The following is a 27,539-nucleotide window of genomic DNA, read 5'->3' as shown; positions in this document are numbered from 1 at the left end:
TGTTAATAATGTTAATAGAACATTCATTCAAATTGATCTGGTCTTTAATAATGTTCTGAAAATGTTAGAACAATATTGGGTTAGATTCATCGTTCATGGAACTTTTTTAACAAAACAATCCAAAAACAAAGGCAAAAATCCAACTAAAACATTTCAGAAAAATAACCTTGAGCGATGTATTAGAATTGTTCAACTTAATGCATATAAAGTTCAACTAATGTTCTTATTAAGATAAACATGTTCTACGAATGTTTTGCTAACATTCCAGTTAAGTTATATTAAAAAATATTTCTGAATGTTCTCTTAATGCTCAAAACGTTTTTCAAATATTTAAAAGTAGTTTTTCTTAGTTATGCAAACAGAAAAAAATGAAGGGAATGTATTTTATCACGTAGCACACATTACTGGAACGTAATGGAATGCATAGTCAATATAAAAAACTGGATGACGAGTAATTTCTTACTGCTAAATTCTGAAAAACAGAGGTGTTAATTATAGGACCTAAAAACTCTGCTTGTAATAACCTAAAACACTGTCTAAGACTTGATGGCTGCTCTGTCAATTCTTCGTCATCAGTTAAGAACCTAGGTGTGCTATTCGATCGCAATCTTTCCTTAGAAAGCCACGTTTCTAGCATTTGTAAAACTGCATTTTTTAATCTCAAAAATATATCTAAATTACGGCCTATCCTCTCAATGTCAAATGCAGAAATGTTAATCCATGCATTTATGACCTCAAGGTTAGATTATTGTAATGCTTTATTGGGTGGTTGTTCTGCACGCTTAGTAAACAAACTACAGCTAGTCCAAAATGCAGCAGCAAGAGTTCTTACTAGAACCAGGAAGTATGACCATATTAGCCCGGTCCTGTCCACACTGCACTGGCTCCCTATCAAACATCGTATAGATTTTAAAATATTGCTTATTACTTATAAAGCCCTGAATGGTTTAGCACCTCAGTATTTGAATGAGCTCCTTTTACATTATAATCCTCTATGTCCGCTACGTTCTCAAAACTCAGGCAATTTGATAATACCTAGAATATCAAAATCAACTGCGGGTGGCAGATCCTTTTCCTATTTGGCGCCTAAACTCTGGAATAACCTACCTAACATTGTTCGGGAGGCAGACACACTCTTGCAGTTTAAATCTAGATTAAAGACCCATCACTTTAACCTGGCATACACATAACATACTAATATGCTTTTAATATCCAAATCCGTTAAAGGATTTTTAGGCTGCATTAATTAGGTAAACCGGAACCGGGAATACTTCCTGTAACACCCTATGTACTTGCTACATCATTAGAAGAATGGCATCTACGCTAATATTTGTCTGTTTCTCTCTTATTCCGAGGTCACCGTGGCCACCATATCCAGTCTGTGTCCAGATCAGAGGGTCACTGCAGTCACCCGGATCCAGTTTGTATCCAGACCAGATGGTGAATCAGCACCTAGAAAGGACCTCTATATCCCTGAAAGACAGCGGAGACCAGGACAACTAGAGCCCAGATACAGATCCCCTGTAAAGACCTTGTCTCAGACGACCACCGGGACAAGACCACAGGAAACAGATGATTCTTCTGCACAATCGGAATTTTTTATGCATTTTTTTTTTTTTATTACCAGATTGTTTTATATTTTATGGTCAAACAGCAACATCACACACTTTCTAAAGTTGAAAAAGTGTAGAAGCTTAGAAAACATTCCGAAATAGAGTTTTCATAATTTAACAGGAATGTTAGAAAAACATTCTTAAATCATATTTTTGTTAGATGGGATCAAGCTCCTGTATTCCCGCTCTCTCTCTCTTCTCAGCCAATTTGCTAAGTGGAGCATTTCTCCCTGCACTAACGGCATGCTGCTGTTAAGTTAAACACGTGGCTCTCGCTTCCATTAACGTCAGAGTGAATCACATGTGAGCGTCAGAGCTCGTGTAGTCGGCGTGTATTAGCAGGATGCGAACAGACGCCACACACGGTACCTTGACACAGAAATTGAATTTCACGGAATGATATTGATTATTTAAGATGCATGTGACAAGTCTAAGTAATGTACGCTTGCTTGCTGTGAGATATGAATGATTTATAATTCATGGAAAAAAAAAAAACACCAGTTTTCACAATCTATAATCCACATGATTTCAATTTCTAATAAATGCTATTCTTTTGAACATTTCATTCATCAAAGAATCTTGAAAATAAGAATGTACCACAGAAGTATCATACAAACATACTGTATGAAGCAGCACAACTGTTTTCAACATTGATAATAATCAGAAATGTTTCTTGAGCAGCAGATCAGTATATTATTCTGATTTCTGAAGATCATGTGACACTGAAGACTGGAGGAATGATGCTAAAAATACAGCTTTGATCCCAGAAATAAACTGCATTTTAAAATACACTAAAATAGAGAGCAGTTCTTTTAAATTCTAATAAATATCACGATTTTACTGTTTTTACTATATTTGTTTTATCAAATAAAGGCAGCCTCTGTGAGCAGAAGAAACGAAAAAATATATCTACTGTATATTACTTTCTTGAGGGACACAGACAAACCAAATCAAATTACTGGAAAAACAGAAGAAAGAAAGGAGAAACAGCTTCATATTATGTAATACATGAAAAAAAAAAACACTAAAAACTGTAAAACTAATATTATTTGAGAGCGAGACAGAATGCAGGCATTATGTAAATATGTAACATTGTGTTGTAGCTAAATCACAGAAATAATGTCAGGACTACAAACAAACAGTGTTTTCTGGTGGAGAGATGAACTCCCTTTGACTTGCTTCGTAACTGCAGATGGTTTACATGCAAACACACAAAAGGAAAGGCACAACAGATGCCCTTCAAGTTGATCTCCAGATGACTTTGCAGGGAGTATCTCATCGACTCGTGACGCAAACGCAGAGACGCGCTTATGATGAGAGCCAGCTGTGGCTCTTACAGTTTCCCCAGCATTCAATGACTAGATATGTTGGCATTCATATCGCACTCTATATGATCGGATCTCACTTCAGTGTGACTATAAGGTTAACGCCAATGTTTTCTTTTGGTCAGTGCAGTCAGTTCCTGACCACAGTGTTGAATTGCCCCAACAATCGCCTTAACCGAGTTACACTTACATTACGGTATGTTTTAAGCATGCATTTGGAGTCAGATGGAGCAGAACAGTTTGGTCCGTCCATATCGAAGCCAGCAAACAAATCAGCTAAACCCAGCGGATGCTAGAAAGCAGGGGGCTTTCCAAGACTCGAGGCGGGCAGAACCACAGACCGCGGGTGGGACGGACCCGATGGAGGTCAATGGAGGTTGTGTGTTGTTTTTTGGGCCGGAGCTGCTACGAGCAGCATGTTTCCCTGTCCGTTACTGTACACAACCCCGATTTCAGCTTCTGTGCGGCTCTCACGGGGAAAAACAAACCCACGTAACTGCAGCGTGATCCACGTGAGGCTTGTTCTGAGCGACTGGCGCTCTTGTAGCCATCACTCTGACAATGTACACACATCTGGGTGATTCTCGCGAAATTAGACTTATGAGGTGTCATGAAACATTTTGATAATAAAAGTAAATGCTATCAAAATAAGAAGGATACAGTTATAAACATCTCTTCATCTACTATTTTGCACATGATTTCAAATTACATAATAAATACCAATTTATTAATTTTTTTCACATTTAAGGGAAAATTTCTCATTACCGCAACGTGTCCATGACTGGATTTGGGTTCTTTGAGGTGGAATATTTTATAATTAAAAAATATAAAAAATAAAAAGCTTCAGTGCATGTTGTACTATAAACATTTACAGTAAATAAACATGTGGTATTTTGTGATCATTGGTAAATGTAATAAAAATAATAAGGAATATAAATGTGTCCAAGACCAATTTTCTCATCCTCCGCAACAATTTTCAATCATTGTTTAAGTCCTCAAGGAACTAACATTTTCAAGGAGTTTTGCTGGAAGGGACATAATTGACTGTGACACTCAAGATGGCTACCAGGTAAGCAGTTCTTATTTTTTTTCTCCAGATAAAAGTTAAAATGTTGCTTGTCAAAGTACCTACACAACTTTTTAGTTCTCATTACCGAAACATGAGTTTGTGAAGTTTTAAAAAATGTTGCCGTTTTAATTTTTTGATTGCTATATACCCCATTATGGTCTAAGTATAAAAAGAGAGGGAAAGTTTAGCTAACCCTCATTAAGCTTCAACAGTAAGCAAAAATGTTTAAGGTCGCTCATCCTCCGCAACACCATTATCATTCACCGCAACAATTGAAGGCCTGTTGCGGTAGAGATACTCAATGTTTCAGTAATGAGAAAAAGACTTATGAAGGAGGAATGTGCACTATAACTCTAAGCTAATAAGCTAATTTCAATATAACTTGATATTTGCCTTAACTTCTTGAACAGATTGCACAAACAAAATAGCTATTACAACCCCCCCAGCAGGGCTCACAAATTTTTCATTTTTATGAAGTGCATCCACAAAAAGGACTGTGAATGCAGTATAGGCCACCTACTATAAATGTAATATTATTAAATTTTATTATTAAATTTTTTACTGTAAAACAATGTATTTCTATGTCTTTTTTTATGAAATGTTACATTCAATCAAGATGGATATTGTATATTTTGTTACAGGCAAGCATCAGTTGAAAAGAAAAGGGCATCAGCGAAAGAAAGGCTTGCAAAGCATAGGGAAAAAATATATAGTAATCCAGTGTTACTTGAGGAGTACAGAAGAAAGGAGAGAGAAAGGTCAGGGAACAGGGCGATAATAGGGAGCATATATAACTTGGATTAATTGTTTTGACCAACACTTGCACTCATTCCCACACAGACACATGTATGCACACAGAAACATAAGTACACACACACACACACACACACACACAAACACACAGTTGCTGACATGCAAATGTGAAGGCTGACATAATTGTACAGTATACGCTATATTGTAGATATACACACTCTCTTTCACACACATCACACACAGACATGTGTGTGCGTGCTTACACTCACACAAGCATGCACACACACACACACAAACACACACACGCCTACCATTCATAAATGAAAAATTGTGTGCATTTGTATTTATGTCAGTGCTTACTGCATTTCACCTTTCATTATTTTTTTCTTTTTAAGGTATCGGAAACGTAAAGAAAATGGTAAAATTAAGACTACTCAAGACCTCACAAGTAGACAGCATGAGAGAAAAAAAAAAATGTGGAAGAAAAATTCTGCAAAATATTACAGAAAAAAAAAGCAAGAGCAAGCACTTCTAGATCTAACCCCAACATCTTCATTTTCTGAGACAGAAAATTCCTTTGGAAATGAAGAAAATAACAGACAGGAACAAGACACAAATAATGAAAGTCTGAACAGAACACCAGCAAAAGAAAGTTTAGACCTGAAAGGGCCAATTGAGGCATCAACCCCACAGAGAACACGGCCAGTCATTAAAAAAAGAGAGCGGGCATCAAGGACTGTGGCCAAATTAAGAGCAAAACTAAGGTATGTTGAAGAGAAACTTAGGGCAAAGAAAACACAACTGCTGACACTAAACAGAAAAATTAGAAGGCTGGCGGCTAATAGAACAAAAAGTGCAATGCTACCAGCAAATATTTCACAGAGGGTCAGTATCAGAGAGGCTAAAAAGGGACTGATGATCAATAGCAGGCGCAAACAACTTGACAAGATTGTGAGCATGTTCCTACATCGGGATGATGTCTCAACTATCATAAATGGCAAGTCTGGAGAGATTCGTCGCAAGGGACAAATTTATAGAAAAAGAGCACTCACAGACACCATGGCAAAACTCCATCAACGCTTCCTTGTTGAACATCCTGAGCAAACAGTGTCCAAAGCTCAGTTCTTTAGATTGAGGCCATTTTGGATTATTAGGCCTAAAGTTAAAGACAGAGAGACGTGTGCATGTAAAATGCACGAGAACATTGGCTTTAAATTAAAAAGAATGCAACAACTGGGTATCATTGAAACATCAAGCCCAGAGGATCTTGTGCAGTCCAGTGTGTGTGACACTGGCAACATGTCCTGCATGTACGGCAGATGTCAAAAATGCATTGAAAAGACCTTTCCCACATCCTTAGATCCTCTCACTCAGGGGAACACGGTCATCTGGCAAGAGTGGGTCACAAGGTCTGTCACTGTAACAAAGACCCTCAAGGATGGATCTACAGAAGAAAGGCAGACAAAGAAAACGGTCCTCGAAAAACGTACCTCATCCATTGAGCGGTTGCTGGCCCTAACAACAGAACACCTTCCAGGTTTTGCCATTCACATGTTTAATGTCAAGAACCAATATTTGTCATTGAAAGCAATGAAAGATACCCTGACAGATGATGCTGTTGCTGTGCATGTAGATTACAGCGAAAATTACAGCTGCAAATATGCCAAAGAAATCAAGGACACCCATTTTGGAACTGGGAATGATCAGGTAACCCTCCACACCGGGGTACTCTATCTCAGTAGGGGCAGAGTGGAAGCCTTTGCATCCCTCTCATCATCTCTACAGCACGATGCAGTGGCAACCTGGGCTCATCTTGACCCAGTGCTGAGATACATACGAGGAAAGTATCCTGAAGTCCACAACCTACATTTCATTTCAGATGGCCCAACTTCCCAGTATAGAAACAAAACATCTTTCTATCTAGCCTCCACTGTGCCCTTTATGCATGGATTTGAATGGGTGACCTGGAACTATACTGAGGCATCACATGGCAAAGGTGCACCAGATGGAGTTGGTGGGGCCTTGAAGAATCTTGCGGACAGAATTGTTTCTTATGGGACCAGTATTCCTGATGCAGACTCTCTGTATGAGCAGCTGAAGAACAATTCATCAGTGACTCTGTACAAAGTATCAGAGGAGAAAATAAAGGCCAGCCGCGAATTGGTTCCCCCCAACCTGAAAGCAGTTCCTGGGACACTGAAAATACACCAAGTGAGTCAACATTTATGTTAATTATATGATTAAATATGAAGAAATGTAGTTTAATAAGTAAATGTAGTTAAGTAGTATGTAGTTACAGAAGTTAAATAAATAAGTTAAATTATCCATGTAATTAACATGGAAAGCAGACCACACCAGTATCTGAAATAATCTCATAAAATATTGTATGTAACTGAGTCAATGTGTCTTTTTGAATTCCACCCTAACAGCTGACATCCACAAAACCAGGAGTCATAAATACACGGGAGGTGTCATGCTTTTGTGGAAAAAATTGCCAGTGCTTTTCTACAAATTGCCACATGTTCTCTGAGGAAAGAGATGAGGACCCTGACAGAACAGAGGCCACCATAGAGGTTGGACAGTGGGTCCTGGTTGAATACGATGGTGACTTGTTCCCTGGTACAGTCACACAGGTGAATTTAATTTCAAAATTTCTGTTAATGTGTGAATATTTCTCAGTTACATTACATTATAGTACATGCTGTCCTGCCAAAATTTGTAGAGGCTATATAAATGTTTTTAAAACAGATTGCTGAAGGGCAGTACGAAGTCGACACCATGAATTGTGCAGGGGAGAACCGCTTCTATGTACCAAGCATCAGATTTCCAGGAGAAAGGGTCTGGTACTATCGTCAGGACATACGGGACATAATCCCAGAACCACTTCCTGTCACCTCCTCTGCTAGACATTTCTGCATTTTACCTGACATATGGGCAAAACACAAGAAATGCTCATGAATGAGTTACAGTTTAGGGAAAACGTGATTGGTACAGAGCAGTCATTCCAGTTGTTTGTTCTAGTTGTTTGACCAACTCAAATCGAGTTGCTGCTATTCAAGTTCTTCACATTAAATTATTCTCAGAAAAAGTTTGTGTGGTTCAATGTCAGGACCAAATTGTTTTAGCTAAACTAAATTCTTTTTACAAGAGCACATGATGCTGTTAAATTTAAATGTTTCTCAGGACCACATGATGATATGTTACATTGAAATAGTTCTCATCACATGGTTGTATGTTTAACTAGAATGATAAAATGTATACTAATGGTTGTATAATTGTTAGTACTACAGTGTAGGCTACATGACATGATTCTTAAGAAGAGCACAAGATTGTAACTTGTTAACACAAGTCATGGTATTGTGATGATTACAATAAATGAGAAAATGAAACACTGTTTATGAAATAAATGTTCTTTTAAAAATTGTATGAGTTTTAAATATGTAATATAGGGTTAGGCATCAAACCCCTTTGTCAACAGTCAATGTTTGAGCTAAATATCATTTCCGAAACATTGATCCTCATTACCGAAATGACATTTTCATTACCGCAACATGTATATTTTTTACAAATTAAGCAATAATTAGATCATCATAATTTGTTTTAAAATGCATATACATATTATACAACACTGCTTATTTAAAGTCTGCTACATGACAAATGTGTATGGTATCTTTTAGTAAAATAATTAAATAAAAGAAATTGTAAGTCATCGCGCATGTTTCGGTAATGAGAGAAAATAAGGAAATTACAAAAAATAATAAATATGAAAAAGTAATATCTCCAGAGTTTAACATAGCTTTGAGCATGAGTAATAAGGGTCTACTTTAACATTAGCCAAAAATACACATTTTTAACCATATATTTAATGTAATTTCATGTTGCGGTAATGATAATTTTTTATGGACTTCATCTAAAAAATTAAAAAATTATATAGGAAATATTTTTTTAAATCTTCTAAAAATAATGGTTATAGTAAGTTCAGACCTCAATCTTATATGTGCAAAAAGAAAATTGGCTTCAAGGGCATTTTAAAAATTCTGATGCTAGACACCTGCTATATCTGGATTTCATGAGAATCACCCATCTGTACTCCGCATGTGCTTTCAGGAAAGGAGGAAAAATGAGGCACAACATGAGTATACAGTCTAAGACAATCATCTAAATCCATATGAATCGGAGAATACCATGTACTGAAACTGATTGAGATGATCACAGGATATATGTTTTTTTTTAATTCAATGGTAAAAAAGTTAATGAAAGCATTTGCAGAGTAGCAATAGAGATCACTGGTGATTCATTCACAATAAAACATGTCCATGCGAAAGCCATGAGTCAGGGCTTATCATTCACACACGCTGAGACCAGGGGATTTGAAGGAAGAAATCCTACTTTAACCTACATCCTACAAATCACATTTCAGAACAACAGCATGAAGGAACAAATATATTAAATATGCTAAAAGTGCAGCATGCACACTGTCTGTGAAATAAAATCCAAATCGGCACCGTTTATTTCTTAAAAGCATCTATTATGTTCAATAAAGGTTAATAATAAAGAAAAGAAAATCACTAAAGAAACAAAACCATGATTTTGATTTGTTTTGGTAATGTCATTTTCTCAGTAAAGTTGTGGTTTTATCTCACATTTACTGTTTTTTTTCAATCATATTTATTGAAATGTAGGATTCCATCACTTGTTCACCAATGGATGCTCTGCAGTGAATGGGTGCCGTCAGAATGAGAGTCCAAACAGCTGATAAAAACATCACAATAATCCACAAGTAATCCACTCCACTCCAGTCCATCAGTTAATGTCTTGAGAAGCAAAAAGCTGTGTTTGTATGAAACAAATCCATCATTAGGACCTTTTTAACTTAAAACCTTTGCTTCTGCCCTAAATATGAGTCCATAATCCCTAATCCCTAATAATTGTTCCTCAGGTTCATCTCCTGTTGTCTCCTGATTCAGAACAGACAACTTTTTCACTGGAGAAAATGTTATTATGGATTTTATTTAAAAAGGTCTTAATGATGTATTTGTTTCTTGCAAATATGCAGCTTTTGTCTTCTAAAGACATTAACTGATGGACTGGAGTGGAGTGGATTACTGTGATGTTTTTATCAGCTGTTTGAACTCTCATTCTGACGGCACCCATTCACTGCAGAGGATCCATAGCTGAGATGGCATGCTACATTTCTCCAGATCTGTCCAAAGCTTCCATAAAAATTGAGTTTATATGCAGAGTTATGTTTTAACTAAGTATAATGATACCAATTTTTTTTTTTTTAAATGCATACATCTTTATCTATTGCTAGTCTAGGTTGTAACAGCTGTTGCAACCGACTGGGGTGTTTTTGCGATTTTTGGGTTACTCTGACCTTTGCACATTTTTCAATTTCGATTTTTCAATACGTTATCGTCTTTTTTTTTGCATTGAAATGCATCACAAAGTGGGAACAACAAACAGGTAAAAAAAAAGTGCATTTCTTAGAACAAAGGGGAATTGTTTCTAAGTAAAATACTCACGCATTGCCTTCTTTACCACAACAACCTAATCCAATAAGAGATTTTTGGGGTGGATGAGAGCAAGAGCGAGAGAGAGAGAGTGCTTAGTGCTGAATGGACAGTGCTGAGAGTGAATGGGGATATCATGCCCAGCGGCCCATTCTGACATTAACACAGGCCCTTATGTACCCTGAGAGCCCGGCTAATGATGCGATCCCAGCACTGCCAAACAGAACCACTGGGGCTCTTAGAGGTGTGTGTGTGTGTGTGTGTGTGTGTGTGTTTACATCGCTTTAATGGCTCCAGCCAGCGTCATACACTCTCTGCACCCTCTCATCTCTGACACAGATGAACACTTCCAGAGAAATCCATTTTCCAATGTATGTGTTTATACATAGTTACTCTATTAGAGAGAAAGAGGTAAAACAAACATCAAAATAAAGAAGGAGGAATGTAAAAAAGATATTTTTAACTGCAGAATGGACTACTGTGTCACTAACTGAATTTCAGTTTACTATATATTATTTTAGGTGGATGATAGTGTAAAACATTTAACTACAAAATATAACAATACTTGCCCTGCTGATTGATTGCATTAAGTCTCGTATTACAAGAAATGTTGTAAACATTTCTCATTAAATATAATTTATGCAATAAAGCAGACGCTTTTATCCAAAGCGACTTACAGTGCATTCATTCAGGCTAACATTTTACCTAATTTGCATACGTTTCAAGAACAGAAATTGGATAAAGCCGGATTCAAAATTCTTGTTTGGTTTTATTGCAATATTAGAATTAAAAGTTTTTACATAATACATTTTGGATCTCTTTTATCGCTCCATAAATCTAAATCAACAGCCCTCAAAAAAAAAAAAAAAAAAAAAGTGAATCATGTTTTTAGTTATAAAAAACATAGATAAAACTAAAACTGCAATTAATAAAAAAAAAAAACACTACTTTTTACTGTATTCTGTGTACGTATAACTGTATACATTTTAAACTAATATGAGAAAAACTACGCCATATACAGTGTTCCCACATTTGAACAATTTATTTCCGTGACTTTTCCATGACCTTTTCAGATGTTTGTGGTTACTGGATAAGGATTTTCATATATTATAATATTATAATTTTTATTCAGACTCATTTACTAACTACTTGGAAAGAGCCTCGAAATTAAGCTCCATAGTTTGTGATGATGTTTTATATATACAGTTTATTATACGTTTACATTTTTTTTCCACACACACACACACACACACACGCCAAGCCAATAAAATACTGTAAAGAACAATATAATTAATGGCATATTCGCTACAGAAAGGTCCACTTTATGGAAGTCCGTGCATGCTTAATTCAGCAAAATAACCAGGAAATAAACCTAACCATAAAACAATAATATAATAAATTAAATCAAAGGTAAATATAATTGATATTAATTGCACGTCATAGCCACATGGAAACGAAAGGTCAAGTTGAACACTCTGTATTGTAAGATTTAAATAAATATAGGTCATAAAACGCATACAGAAAATTATTATACATACTTTATAGTTGAGAAATAGAAAGAATAGTATGCTATTTTGAACTTTCCTCCTCACACGCACTGTTTACAGGCACACACACCAGAGGAAAGTCCATTAGCCCTTGTGATCAGGGACAACCGTTGCACAAATTATGGTGACAGCCATTAGCGCGAACCGGAGAGCGAGAACACCTGGACACATCTGTTCATCAACAGCACAAACCTTGAGAGAAGCTTTCCAGCTCAGCCCGCAAACCAGCGCGAGCAGGATCTGCTCTGTTTATTTGACAAAGCCGTCTGCTGCACGGCCTGCCTGGTTTGTTTGAAATGTCAGATGTGCGGCTTCTCGAGTTGGGGTCGAGAGACAGCCCTCCGAGGACGACACGAGACGCATAACGAATTAGATGGAGAGCGATTGAGTGTGAAATGAATGGAAGCGATTTGAAGAATCATTCATGTCTGAAGCACAAACGGTTTAATTCAACGAGTAACATGACTAAGTTTCATACAAACCAAAAGTATGAGCATTATTAATAGTGATGTTTGACTTAATAGATGTAAAGAAGCTTTCAGAAACATCCAGTCACTTTGTTAAATTTATCTTTTTTTATTGCAGTGGTGGCTACAAAAATAGCTACAGTAACAATCTTTGTGCTGAAACTATGGTTTATTGGGATTTATTACACGGCTCTGTGGAATACTTGATTCTGATTGGTCAGTCGTGTCATTGACATGGTATGTTATCCCTTGATAACAACTGTTAAAAGATGATAACACAGGCTTATCCAGGTAACTGAAGTCGGCACAATACTCTTGCCAGGAATTTTTTTTTTAACTGTACCGTATCCCTTAAATGTTAATCTGGTTTGAACTTGCCGCTTGCTCAAAACGGTGTTCACGGAAGCTTTGCGTTAAAAATATATTTCAACTCAAATCAATATTTTGTCTTTATTTACTTATGTTCCAAGTAGCCATGTAATAAGAGGGATAATGTACATCTCGCCGGTTATTAACGCTGAATAATCCCCTTAAGGGATGGGATATTCATATTGAATTGTATTATATCATTAACGTAGACAGGCATTAAACATGTTAAAGGAGAAACTGAATATAATTAGAGTATTTTTTGATTAAGCTATAGCAACTGTGCATTTATACTAGACTACTGTTTTCCATGCAAATACCACAAAAACCATATCATTGCATTTTTACCATGGTTTTGAGACATAGACATAATATAAGATTATAACAATAATACTATTATTATTTCATATATATATATATATATATATATATATATATATATATATATATATATATATATATATATATATATATATATATATATATAGATAGATAGATAGATATCTATATATCTATATATATCTATATATATAGATATATATATATAGATATATAGATATATCTATATCTATATATATATATATATGGGGTCTGATAAGAGGAAAGATCAAATAAAGCTTGTATTTGTTTCCATTTGAAGATAAACTATGACTATATTAAACAATCACTCTAACTAGCGATGCATTGTATGATTTTAAATTCCTTTGGATTCAAATGGATCATATATTCATTTGTACAATAAAGTGATCACATAAAACTCTGAAGATGATATAAAAATCTGAAATGTCATTAAAGATGATGAAAGCCATTGCAACGGCCAGCGTTATATAAAAACACATGATTAAACCGGGGGCTTGGGTCAGGGTGGGTCTTTGGATGGTTTGATGCAGGACAGATGAGGACAATGTTTCTGTTGGTATGAATGACATTAGCTTTTAATCAATCAATCTCACAGCACTAACCCTCATCCAATAGGTCAACCTTAGCGTCCCGTTACGTAACGGCGAGACATAAGAGCAGGACGGCAGCTGAGGTCCTTTCCACTGCTGCCAGTCGAGGTGCCAGCTGTCATATGAGTGGGCATCGCGAATGGGACGCCGTTTACTCGCTCTATAAAGTTACATAACGGTGAACTGAGGATGTTATGTACGGTAGAATTAGGAGAGTCATGATGTGATCAAATCAAACAAAATGATTAAAGCGTGAAATACGAATTAGTGTAGTTTGCTGTATGAAAAGTTTGATTGCATGATTCCTTTATCCTTTGGATGTCATTAGTCTAAATAAATTGAATAATTTCACGGTTAACTGTGAAACGTTACTATATAAGATGTCTAACTTTAATATCCGCAACTAAATATAATTTCAAGGTTAATGAAAATAAATTTGCAATGCTTCATTAATTGTTTCTTAATTTGCATGTGTTGAGAGGATTTGCAACACTGTTGTCAAACTGATGAAGATGTTTTCTTCATCGGCTGGTCTAATCAGTGAATGAAAACATCTACATTTCCATTAAGCCAGTTTTCTCAATGGTTTCACAGTGACAGATGAACGTTTTTGGACAGGTTTTGGCTAGAAACAACAAATTCTCAATGCTAAAGGGGATGTATGAGTGTTTCTTTCAGGTCCTGTACAGATGGATCACATCTGTGAAGGAAGTACAGATCCCCTGCATGCCATCTTTCCCTCTATCTTCACTCTCTCTCTCTTTTCCTTTTCTCCCTTGCAGTGAGAAGAACAGGGAGAGATGTTGCATAAAAATCCCTATAATGTTTTTAATCGCCTCCAATAAAATTGTTAAAGCAACATGAAAGCGAACTAAGCAAACACATAAATTGCTTTATCCATGTTAGTCTGCGAAACAATTCTGCGCATTACAATGGTGCATATCTGCACACGCACACACATAAACAACGGCTAAGTGTGCTTAACATTGTAAAGCATGGAACTTGTTGAAAATAAAAACAATGTTGTCTTTGTTTCTGCTACAATGTCTTCAGTGTTTAATAGATGTATCTTTACTATCTGTTAAATGTCATGCAGAAACAAGCCTTGGGAGAAACATTAAACAAACAGAATAATTTGTACAATGGTCTTTCAATGCATACCAAAACATCACTTAATATAAGCAAAACTGGGTTAAAGAAGCCACAAAAAGCAAACGCTAAATTTTCCCATGAAAATGCATTATGAAAAAAGGCAAGATAAATATTATGAATGCAGAAATCAATTATATCATTTGATAGTTATATATCGACCACAAATTACACCTTAAATACGCAATTAGTTATTTTTTGTAATTTAGCTACTTGTCTTTAGCTTAGGAAGTTTTAACGTCGTAATGAAATGGAAGTAGCGACAGATTTTTTCTTCTATATTGTGAAGTACATCTTACAGTATTATAAAAAAAACATAGGGCGGTACTTCGTTCTATGCAGCGGTCATTGATTGGATGTTGAGATATGGGCGTGGCACTCAAAAGTGAAGGGGCGGGGCTTAAATGCTACTGCATGCTATTGATAGTGGATTATGGAAAAAAATACAGGGTGGGACTTGGCTCTGCGTAATGGTTTTTGATTGTATGTTCAAATGTGGGCGGGGCTCTCAAATGGAGGGGCGGGGTTTAAAAGCTACTTCATGCTATAATGCATGCTATTTCTATGTGTAATGCTTCAATGCTGTCTGTACTTTACTTTAGGATTTGCTTGTAGCTTGGTAAGTTTTAATGCCACAATGAAACGGAAATAGTGAGACATCTTTCGTTCTGTAATGTGATTGGAGTATAACAGAACAGATTATCGATTTTTTTTTTTTTTAAGTAGAGTGGGACTTGGTTCTACGTAGCAACAGTTGATTAGATGCTGAGATGTGGGTGTTGCAACTCAAAAGTAGAGGGGCGTGGCTTAAGCAGATTTGATTATCGAAGACATTTTGAAATGTGCCAAAACCCACAGATGAATTGTTCAAATTAGCTCCATTACTTGTATTTAGATAAGACTACATGCCGAATTCCTTCCACTACTGTACCTTCCCTAAGTGATCAACAGATCTATGCACTTTTTGTGTTTTTACTGCGATCAGAGTCAGATCTAGCAGCGGTGGGCATAAGTCAGCAGCAGTTCTCACGGTATCTGTCAACTTCTGACGCACAGCAGGAGCCGGTTTCTCACGCGAGCTCTGACGGTGGACCTGTGACTGCGCGGTTTCACATTATTAGGCGAGCTACACGCTTAACTCGGCTAACGAGCGTCCAAAAAACACTTCCAGCTGTAATGGTCACAATTGCGTATGCAATTATCTGATGTGAAACGCAAATGCAGACAGAACCATCAAAGTTGGTGATGGCAGCCAAGGTGCGAGCTGTAGCAACATGTCAACGAAGCAACTTTGTGTGTTTCTTGGCTGCAGTTAAAATCTTCCAGCTGCCGTTTCATTGTTTCCTCTGAGAAGCCGGTGGTAAAATGAAACTCCAGCTGTTATCAAAGCCTCATAAAATGCTTTTGCGTCAGGAGTCCCCTCAGGATACGTAGGGGGTTCGAATGCAGAGTTTGCCATGATAACAGGAACTCAAGTGTTGAGATAAAGAGATTAGTCACTATTAATGAGGTAAATTCACACGGTTTTTAAGATGCTTTCTCAGAGACTCACAAACATGGAGAGGATTGTTATCATCTGGTTCATGTTATTTAACGCTTCTGAACATTTAGAAGAAAAACATTCATCAGACATAATTTTATTTATAAAGAAGAGATGGAAAATTGTTTAAAACTAGGTAAAAACTGCACTGTAAAAATTATTTTGTAAATCAAATCAGATTATTGCAGCATGTTTTACAAAGAAAATAAAATTTCAATCTTTCTACTTCAAAATGTCATGTTTAATTCAATGTCTCGCTTCTTAGTAAAGAATTGTTTATTGTATAGACCATATTCATGAAACATAAGAAGAATCAATAATGAAAATAGTGATTAAATTGCATTAAATTCAATGTGACAATTTCCTTTTTTAAGAATAATTTATTTATTATAATTATGGGTATGATATGTCCCAGTTTGATTTATTTAGCTATCCTCACTTATCTAAATTAACTATAGTGTGAGAATAATTTTACCCACTAGTAAAAAAAATATAAAAAATTATACCTTGTGTATGAATAATTTTATATATAAAAAAAATTAATATAAAATATACAATATAAATAAAATGTTGAAAAATAAAAAACTATTTAATTAAAATTAATTGCACTAATTGAAATTAAATTGGCAGCCCTAATTACAATGAATCCAGATGCTTTGGGAAAAATTACAGTTATCAATACTGTTCAGCACTATTTTGTTTGTTGACTACTGTGTAACTTTTTGAGCAAACGTTCTAGAAACTTTCCAGAGTAACTTTGCTTCCCACTAATTCAAATATACTTAGAAAAAGGTAAACCATCTCTCAAATCCATAAACCCGAATGCAAGAACGCAAGAGAGAGACGGACTGACAAACAGACAGATGCACAGACAGACACCGTTTTTGTCATCGACTGGCTCAGCTATGTAACTTCCCCCATCACTACACCATCTGCCGTCCATATTTTGGAAACTAAAACACACCACTGAGTGAGTTAACAAGACAGGCCTTGTCTGGGACCGGCCGCTCATCTGGGCAGCAGTGGGGAGCTCCTGGAGAGAGGTGCGCTGGAGCCCAGCCAGCTCAGGTTAAAATAACACTCAAAAACATGTGACAAACACACACCTACTGAGAGAACACCAGTGAGTGTGCACTAGGGCTGGGAGATGCAGGAAAAAAATGTTTCTTTTTTTTTTTCAGCCTTTGGGGTAATTCGCCAAATATTTATGCACTTTCTTTGAAATGGTTAATTTTTTAGTTGTCAAATAGATGTAAAATCTTTAATTACTCAACTGGATTAGAAATGTTTAAATTAAAATAAAGAAAATAAAAAAAAATTACAAATTACTGTCAAATATTTCACTGAATAATTTTCATTCATACACATCGGTAAAATAATGCACAGTAAATAATAACAATAAATAATAATATGTTAAATCTTTCATTAGTAAACTGGATTAGTAATGTATAATTAGTGAAAAAAATGATAGAATAAAATAATACCTAGTAACAGCAATACATAATTAGAGGTAATATCTTTAATTATTAGGCTAAATTGGATTATTAATGTTCAATTAGTAAAAAAAAAAAAAAAAGTAGCTAAAAATAACCATTAAACCAAAAAACATTTTCTTTCATGCACATCATCAGAAAATACATTGTAAATAATAGCAGTAAATAATTAGACATTTGATTTTCTGAGATCATGTTTATATGATAGTCGGAGTCCCACAAGGGTCAATTCTTGCACCGCTCTTGTTTAGCCTCTATATGCTCCCACTAAGTCAAATAATGAGAAGGAACCAAATATGCATATCAGTGCTATGCTGATGATACAAAGGTTTACCTAGCCTTATCTCCAAATGACTACAGCCCTATTGACTCCCTCTGCCAAAGCATTGATGAAATTAATAGTTGGATGTGCCAGAACTTTCTGCAGTTAAACAAGGAAAAAACTGTCCTTGTTTTTGCATTTGGGAACAAAGATGAAGTTTTCAAGGTGAATGCATGCCTTGACTCTAGGGGTCATACAACTAAAAATCAAGTCAGGAATCTTGGTGTGATTCTGGAGACAGACCTTAGTTTCAGTAGCCATGTCAAAGCAGTAACTAAATCAGCATACTATCATTTAAAAAACATTGCAAGAATTAGATTTTTTTTTTTCAACCAAGACTTGGAGAAACTTGTTCATGTCTTTATTACCTGTGCTATATAAGTAAACTTGCCTTGCCTTATACAATTATTATTCTTTTTTTTTAATTGAGCGATGCAAACAAATAATTTAATCAGTTCAATGAAACGGTGTTTGATTCAGCTGATTCCCAGAAATGAATCAAACTGTACTGCCATTTTTGTATGTTTGTGCGTCTAAATATTGCTTAAGTTTATAATCACCAACAACATCACTAGAAATATATTGTGAATACTCAATGTGCATCACCCAGACAAAGTACAGACCATAGTCCTCACTTCTTGGCATCTCATACGCCGTAATAAGCGTCTTAGTCAAAAACACTACATTTCCAGAAGCCTTTGAACAGCTTGTATTCTCATGACACACTTTTACAGCAGCTGAGGGTTTCTGGCATGTGTCCGTCCTGCAGTTTATTTGGATTGACATATGTAGAACAGTTAATGTCATTTGTTTTGTTTTTTCACTCGCTCCGTTTGCGCCAGCCGCGCACCTGGTTCAGATCGAAGCGGGGAGAAACCGTGCAGTTTCGTTCTAGCTTGTTTGGAAAGAGTCAAACTGCTAGCATTTTTAAAATGGATGAGGTTTTTGGCAGCCGTCTGCACAGGCAAGACAGCTGAGGCTACACATTCCAGTCCTGGCATGGTCCGACTGGACGCGAGGCCTCTTACAAGCAAAATACTGCACGGTCGACGTCAAAGATCCCTCTGTCTGCTACTGCAGCGCAGACCAGACCAATTAGAGCGAGAGGGAGCAAAGAAGTGTAGACGAAGGCCTGCAGGAAGGAAAAACAACCCTCAGCGTGTCGAGTGCTCTAGTGTAGATTTAAAATCTCTCAGCCCAGCTACTGCAGGTCAGGCCAGAACCACAAGGGACGGCACAAGGTCCACTTCAGACAGGAAACCATTACCTTCAGGCCACATCGTCTGCTGTAAGTGAGCTCAAGCGCTTGGCATTTCCCAGATCTCATTGCTTTAAGAGGTTTATTATCAACAATGGCGGACAGAAAAGTCCCATCTACTAACCTCGTATCTCTAGTGGGTTGCATGGGAAACGGACCCCCTAAAAAAAAAAAAAAAAAGCCCATGGCACAGAAACATACTCCTGGTCTCTATGGATCTCCATTTGCGTCATCCCTCAAATAGCTTCATGCACACCCTTTCTTCTCCTCCAGAAATCCAATACGTTATCCTTTCCTCCATCACAAAAGAAACAGGAACATCTTAAATTCTCAGGCCACTAAAAATGCCACTGTTTTTCTACTTCTGCGGAGGAGGGGGGAACAGCGGAGGACCCTGCATTTAATCAATCGGAGAAAAGATGTGACAAAAGTGACAAATGCATTTCTCTTTTAAGTCAATGTGGCACCAAAGTAGACCCTTTTTGTTTCTTAATGCTCTTTCTGACCAAATTTTTTTTTAACGTTTCGTTCATTAGAATGACATGAAACTTGCTATGTGCTAACTTGCACTTGCAAACACACACACACAAATTATGGGAATGATTTGAAAAAGTTAAATGGTCTTGAAAAAAAAAAAATTGTCGCCGTCAAAAATGAGTACACTGAAAATGAATGGGAAATTAATTTAATCTAGTGGTAACATTGGGTATGACTCCCAAACAAAATCTTACTTTTTTACGATATCAACCTTAAATTTGAAACACAGCTTGTTTAGCCTTTTGCATTTGATCTTCTTGCATTTTAGAGTAAAACTATATATTTATATCATGCAAAATTAGAAAATAGTACTTTTGTGCATTTATCTTAACAATAAATTAAAGCTCCTATAACTTTATAGCAAAATCTTTATAAAAAAAAGTCACAATTTTAAATACATTAAATAAAATAAAACATCCAACCAAAATATAGTACATTGATTTCACTTTAATTTAAACCTGTGTCATTTCTGACTGGCACATGAGGAGCACCTGAGGGTTAATACATTCATTGCATTTCCTTGGTTCTCAGAAGCAGATGCAAACTTCCATCCACCTTATTTTGCAGCCCAAAGTCAACTATTTTCACTGAACGTGCAACACTTCTGGTCTATTAGCCATATAGGTAACTTTGCTAGATTTTCAATGTTAATAGCTGTGGAAACATCAATGAACAGTCTGTGAAAAAGGTCTATCCTTTACATTTTTATCTTTTTAAATATCCTGTTTGACTCCAAAATACGTCACATTACTGAAGCAAAATGGGTTGAATGTTATTATTTCTGCACATGACATGCCGGAAAGCGATGTATTGGGTCACTCAACCAAACAGAGCAATGTTTCTGAAGCACTAGAGAGCCAGTGTTTACACTCATGCATGTCAATCTACAGTATGAATGTCTTGAGCCCTATGCACACTTTAAGACTTTTTCATATTCAAAGTCTGCCAGAAAGCATCCTAGATTGTAGTTGACTTGCAAGCGCACTGGTGAGACAAGCAATGAATAACTGGCACATTTTTTTAAATTTGAATTCGCGAGAAATTGAATGAACAAGAATTCTAAATATTTCAATGAACATAACTTGTCTTAGTGTGTGCTTGACTTGTCTTTGCACAAGTCAAGTAAAGAATCTGTTTAAGACCAAGTAAAGAACATTCAAGTAATAAATGGGAGGGAAGACAATCCATCATGTTCATGTATGTTCTCTAAATGCAAATGCCACAACCAGCTGGATTAGCAACACTTCAAAGTTTGAAAATACAACTTTGAACAGATTTCCAGTCATTTCTTATTCATTTTACAAAAAAGAAACTTAACTAGAGTATGTAAATAACTTTTACTGTAGCTTCGGCACCAAACTGATGTTTTTCCTCACTATTTGTGTCGTTTTCCATTGCAAATGTCAAAATTTATGAAGTGAATTAATGATTTAAAAAGAACAAATATCGGCCAATCAACTTAATTCAAATAGAAACCTAATTTGTATACCCCATTGACATATTTGTTCTTGTTTTTAGCACAAACTTACTTCATTTTGTTACATTTCTCAAAATATCTCCATATCTTCTTCATTTCGCATCTCAAGCAAATGTTTCTTTATTTAATGACGTTAAGGTATTTGTATGGCAAAAAACAAGACAAAAATCCTCAGAAAGGTATTCGTTTTTTGCCATGACTTTATGAATTTCAGACTTTCTGCTCCAATTCTAAAGCATTCATTTCTGGAATTAAGTCTTTTTTACGACCCACAGAATCACTGATTAAACTGGGACAGGACAAAATGACTCACTTCCCCTTTAAGAGCAGATTTAAATACTCTCGGCTCTGCCCAGAGGCTCTGGCTCATGCCGAACAGCTCTTCCAGGCAGCCCTGGGCTAATCGCAATTCACTGACCCGCTACAGGCTACTAAAGACTCCATGCGGTGAGGTGTTTAGCTGAAACAGCTCCTCGTGCCATTAAACGGGGGTTTTCCATGAACACCGTCCTCTGGAGACCTGTGCTTAAATGCAGGCACATGCAGAGAGCAACGCTTCAGTTTACCACCCAGAAACACTCTTTAATAACCTTCAATCATCTGGAGCTCTAGTTAGCTTGAGAACTAAAGGTCCAAAGTGCAAGTACTGTCTGCTTTGTACTGTATCAGATTGAGAAGCTCAGGCCACACTGTTCATAAACTCGACACTGGGACACGTTTATTAAAATCCCAACTCCACATAAGGTTATTCAAGTCTATACAAAGACAAGAGGGCGAAGACGTTTCAGCCTCGTTCTCAGTCCATTTGAAGAACGTTATGTAACTCACTTCGCAAAGCGATGCTCATAATGGGAATGATTTTCTGTCCATCACTGAAAGCGCCCAGGGCATGTGCTCTACTGAGTGGATGACAGATAATGGCCACAGTCGCTCTGAGCTCACTTCCTGTTTATGAACCAACCCCCCAAATGAGAAGATTTACTAATGCGAGTTTGATGCTCGGTTCAAATAAGAATTCACTTATTTGTTGTACATTTACATCAGTAACATTTTACAATTACATCTTTTCTGTAGCTCTGACAGTAGAGTGTGATGCTAACATACAATAGTCAATGTGATAATATATAAAAAATAATATGATAACAAATACCTGTCTGCAATAACAGTCAGCATAACAGAAGTGAATGACACCGGAAGTCTTTGCAAAGTCAAGTAACAAATGCACCGCTTTTATGTTAAAAATAAGAGCGTGCCGTGATGTCAGGAGCATGCAAACATGCAAATTAACATCAAATCGACTTCCCCAATATGTGATCACTTCCATGTTTTCATAACAATTGCAAACTGAACCAAAGTTAACAGAGTTCCTGTCGCAGAAACAGCTTTCGCACCACCTAAACTCTGACGTCAAACAGACACCGAAAGCTTGTCTTTGTACACGAGGTGCACACTGTTCTGTGTGGACCATTAAGACACACAGGTTATTGTCAGAGCAGACAGCCGGGACGCCGGGACGCCGGGAACAGCGCAGGGGTCACACACTGGTATGTTTACACACCCAGACCACACAGATAAAACAACTGCACATAAACCGCTATAGGAGCTAATATCACTCCAGACATCACACATGTGCACCAGGTGTGTGTGTGTGTTACAGAACATGAAAAAACACACTCACGAGTCTGTGTTCTTGTCCATTTCACAAGTGTTGCACCAACAATGCATTGATTCATCACAAATGTTGTTCCTTTTAAGGTTCCCGTAGGAAAAAGGTCCCTAATGCATTAATTATGTGGCCACTAGGGGGTGCAGACTAAATACTCAAGAGACCAAACCAGCAAAAAGGCCAACTACTCTGTGAAAACACTAAATGTCCAGTGAGGATAGCAAAGGAAGAAATATTTAATTCATACAAAATTCATCCATTGACTAAAGTGAGTTACAGTGCAAGATATGACACTTCATTTATAATCACTATATGATTTAATGCAAAACTTGAAATGCCAGTTCATCTTATTGTCACATAAATCAAATCCTGTAAACAGGACAAAAAGACGAGCAAATGTGACTACAATATTTGCAATTTGTTTAACAATTATTCAGCACCATGCTTAACGATAGCCAATGATTTGGACATTATTTTTCAATAACTAGATAATTTCAGCTTAATATTTTGTGTACTCAGCTAATCTAAACATTAGTAGTGGATAGTGCAGGCTGTATCCTAACAATGCACTATAAATTAAAAAATGAAAAAAAAAAAATATTATTTTATATGTAATAATTTTAATCTCTCTCTTTCTCTACACACACACTTATTTTTTTTATTCAAATTGCAAAAAAATAAAAAAATACTTTGATGAACAAAAATGTATAGAAATAAGGTGACTAATCATGTTACGTTCTTTTAAGGTACATAGCTTAAGAAACGTACAGCTTTACTGTAGCAAAATACCATGACATCCTGTTGACAAGCCAAATCGTGCTACACACAGTCCTCTGTGTGTATGTAAAATATCTCTAAGACACATCAACACATTAACTTCAAAATCAAATAAACTTGTACATGCTTCTGCAACCCAGTTGTGCAGAAATCTCCACTGTAGTCCATATGCATGCTAGTTCTGTGAGATTTTCATATTTGTGCTATAATGCAATGCATGAAAAATCAAAAACACACCAAACAGAGTACAAGAGGTCAAAGTTCATTGCTTTAGCCATGAGCTTTTCCTTCCAATATTGTCATACAAGAAATTTAAGAATGCATGCTTAAGTGAAAGTGTTCCAAGTATCCAAGTAAGTGGCAGGAAAAACGAAAACCTCTGAAAAAACACAACCAACAGAAATACATTTTCATAGATTTATGATCATGTAATAAGAGGTAACACTTTAACCTGCTTTATGGTTTTGCAATTCCTTACAGCAGCAGTAAGTGCATGCAGTTCATAAGTAGCACTACTATAATTTATGCAAACTAACGTGTGACCGATTTTTTATTAATATGATCAATAGCAGCAAAAGCAATATTAAGACAGTCTTGTTTTTAAACAGCTGCTTAATTTTCTAGTTCAGGAGCAATACAGCCAAACAGTGTTTAAAGCGCGTCATTATTGTTCTCCTTGCGATCGAAAGCGCCAGGAATAATAACAATGTCTTGTTTAAATCCGCTAATACACGAGCAGTTACAGTAAACGATCATGTTCGGACTTCTACAGACGCGCGCTACCGTTCCGATGTGTCGTTTGCGATCGATGGCAGCTCTATCATTAAAGAGGACGTACCTGGTCTCTCTGCAAACAGGGCAGCGATGTCCGCCTGTGAGATTTGCTCCTGGGCTGGCCGTGCTGTGCCATGTCTGACGAGACTACGGAGCTGGACCTCCTGCGCCTCTTAAATACCGGAATATCTCCCCTCGATCCCTCCCGGTGTGATGCGCCCTGCTCCGGCAGCAGCCTGTCCGCATACCTCGCCAGCAGGACCCCCAGCACCCCGAGCAGGTACGCCAGGTAGGGTCTCCAGCTGGCGCGCACCTTCTGCAGAGACAGCAACGATACGGTCCTGATGATGCTGATGAAGAGGAGCACGGAGATGCCCTGACCCAGACGCACCACCATGAGCGCCCCGCTGGCCAGGCAGGCGAGCAGCACCAGCGCGGTGGCCGTGAATGAGTACAGCTGCTGCGCATCCAACAGCGACTGCGCCGCCGCTTCGCCCAGATGGCACACGGTGAGCAGGAACACGGCCGTGCGGATGAGCACCCCGCAGCGGAGCAGATACACACCCACCCAGAAGAAGGCACACACGAGCGTGAAGACGGGTGAGAGCAGCTGCCACACGAGCTCCACGAGCGTCACCAAGTGAGAGCCAGAGTGCGCGTGTGCGCGCTCCGCGTCCCAGTCCGCGGACTGAGCGAGCAGCGCGAGCAGCACGGACAGTGAAGCGACGCACACGGCCGAGGAGAGGCTCCTACGGCTCCACACGAGAGCAAAGCACGAGTGCCAGCAGTCCTGCTCCACGGGAGTGACACAAGTGCGCACATAGCCGTTGCGCACGGATTCCAGTGCCATCGGTCACGGGAGAGCACGCGTACGCGCTCGCGCACACACGCATTAATGCGCAGAGCCGCTGTTCCTTCACACGTGGGCCAGTGACTCTCGGACTGGGAGACTTCAAAGCATCCTCGGAGTAAAGTGAAGTCGGGGTGCGTGGAGGAGAAAAGCAAGCCCCTTTTCTTTGCAATGCGTAAAATCCCCCATCGTCTTACAATCCAGTCAAGCGGAACGAGGAATTCCTGATGTTTCTAGGCCACCACCATCCTGCTCCTCCACCTCATCAGTGATCTCTCTCTCTCTCCCTCGCGCTCCCTCTGTTTGTTTCTCTCGCGTGCTCTCGGATTATTTCCCCTCTTGGATCATTTTCACGCGTGGAAACTCTCGCTGCACAAAGATTTCCGTGACTTTTGGATCGTACTGGCCAGTGTCCCGTGGCTCGCGAGGCGGTCCCTAAACAGAGAGAGCGCGCGCTGCTCCGTGTGCCGATCAGACCCGATTCAGATTATCAGTCAGTTGGTTTATTGATTTCAGCTGCTCGCGTCCATGTGCTTTCTCCCGTTTTTTTTTTTTTTTTTTTTATAACTCACCTACATTGACGTCATCATCCTTTCCGTACGTGGGGTACGTTTAAATGGCGGGAAATAAATGATTCACACTTGAAATAAAGGAAACAACATACTTTTTAAAACCTAAATAATAGACAACTATTTTTTATGTGCATGCTGTGCAAAAGGTGAAATGGCACTGTGAACCCTTAAAACAGCTTGAATATATTTTTCCCAACTGCAGTAAACTATTAAAGTACATTTAACCAAAAATCACAGCTTTCTTGACTATAATTGTTAATTATTTGTTTTATGACTGAATTTTTTTAATGATAATATTTTAGCAGATTCAATTAAGGATTTATATACAAACAATAATTTATTAGCCCCATTTATGAAGAATGTTTAAAAAAAATAAAAAAAATAAATAAATGTGTGTATCTGATTTTATCTCACTTTGGTTTAGTTTTTGCTGACTGGTTTTTCATTTACAGTTAATTTTATATTTTTTGCATTAAGTTATAACCACAATTCCTTTCAATATCAAACAAAAATGTATAAAATTAATAATCTATCAGCCCCAGACTCTAAGATAAATTTTTCATTAATTTGATCAAAGTTTTTTCTTCTGTATTGGTTCCTGCAGAGTCTAAATTTCATGTTCATTACCAGCGTCAAACAAAATTCAAATGAAAGTCACTAGTTTTTCTGCTGTTTTAATTAAGACTTTGTGTGCTTTTCCGCAAACTTATGTTATTAGCCCCAGATATGTAGTATTATTTCATATTTTTATGTGTTTATTTTCTTCAATCCTTCTTCAGTATCAGTTCTCGGTGACTTTACAGTAAAAATGTACAGTTGTTAACATTTGCATATCAATGCACCATCAAGATCAAACAAAAATCATATGACCATCAATCATTTGGTTTTCCTGGCTATTAGTTCTAGCGGAGCAATTTTCCTGTAATATATTAGTGACTACTTAACATTTACTGGTAAACACGACTCCCTATTGTTGCATGAGTGAGATCAAACAAAAAAAAACAATTAATGATGGCATTCCCAATCTGGTTGCCATTCACACAGGAGCTCGCAGTGTGCGCAGAATTCCCAGGAGGAAAAAAAACAGTTCCTTAACTAAGGACCATCTCTCTGCTGGCTGGACAGAAACTTGCAGCTGAGACATTTTAAGAGTCTGATGGATGTCCACATCCCACGGTGACGCTCTGAGTTTCCCGGCCTCCCGCCGATGAGGAGCAGCTGAGGGAATGTGGGAGCGCTTGTTTGGAAAGCTGCAGAAGCAACAGTGTCTTCCGGTCTCGGCTCCTGGGTCAGTCGAGGGCCATCTAATATTAAGTCCTTGCGTCATGTCCTCCAAACAGCAAAATAAAGATAAGGATATAAATTGCAGGGAAAAATCCTAAGCGGGAACACAGCAGAGCCAGTTCTAAGGATAAGGAAATGCCCCTGTAAAAACAAATGCCTAAATCCTGTTAGGTCATTATAGGTTAATGCAATAAATTAAAAATATGGTAAAGGAAAAGCTCTATGGAATAATATAAA

The 27,539-nt window shown here is 37.4% G+C and overlaps 2 protein-coding genes across 5 annotated transcripts in view; one reads left to right on the top strand and one right to left on the bottom strand.

Annotated features, from left to right (window-relative positions):
* Window positions 1-26,004, bottom strand: part of pde3a (phosphodiesterase 3A, cGMP-inhibited) — a 92,066-nt gene extending 66,062 nt beyond the window's left edge. For 3 of the 4 annotated variants that reach the window (XM_052583927.1, XM_052583937.1, XM_052583952.1), the window contains exon 1: window positions 24,661-26,003. In XM_052583927.1, the coding sequence (XP_052439887.1) occupies window positions 24,661-25,446 (786 nt within the window). In that variant the 5' untranslated portion in view covers window positions 25,447-26,003. Of the gene's footprint in view, window positions 1-24,660 lie in introns of all 4 variants that reach the window. The other variant, XM_052583945.1, reaches the window with a different exon arrangement.
* On the top strand, window positions 3,513-8,841 carry LOC127978941 (uncharacterized). Its single transcript, XM_052583963.1, has 3 exons — window positions 3,513-6,971; window positions 7,190-7,393; window positions 7,509-8,841. Exons 1-3 carry the CDS (start codon window positions 5,235-5,237, stop codon window positions 7,716-7,718), a joined length of 2,151 nt encoding a protein of 716 aa, XP_052439923.1. The 5' UTR covers window positions 3,513-5,234; the 3' UTR covers window positions 7,719-8,841.
* Window positions 26,005-27,539: the final 1,535 nt, after the last annotated feature.

This window comes from Carassius gibelio, chromosome A4, assembly GCF_023724105.1.
Source record: "Carassius gibelio isolate Cgi1373 ecotype wild population from Czech Republic chromosome A4, carGib1.2-hapl.c, whole genome shotgun sequence".
Taxonomy (NCBI): Eukaryota; Metazoa; Chordata; class Actinopteri; order Cypriniformes; family Cyprinidae; genus Carassius; species Carassius gibelio.
This window is presented reverse-complemented; position numbering and strand designations above follow the sequence as displayed.

Excerpts from the sequence above, each read along its gene's own strand:
- LOC127978941 (XM_052583963.1), top strand. The coding sequence starts at position 5,235 with ATGTGGAAGAAAAATTCTGCAAAATATTACAGAAAAAAAAAGCAAGAG. Across the intron at positions 6,972-7,189 it reads GGACACTGAAAATACACCAA|CTGACATCCACAAAACCAGG; the intron begins GTGAGTCAACAT and ends CCACCCTAACAG. Across the intron at positions 7,394-7,508 it reads TCCCTGGTACAGTCACACAG|ATTGCTGAAGGGCAGTACGA; the intron begins GTGAATTTAATT and ends TTTTTAAAACAG.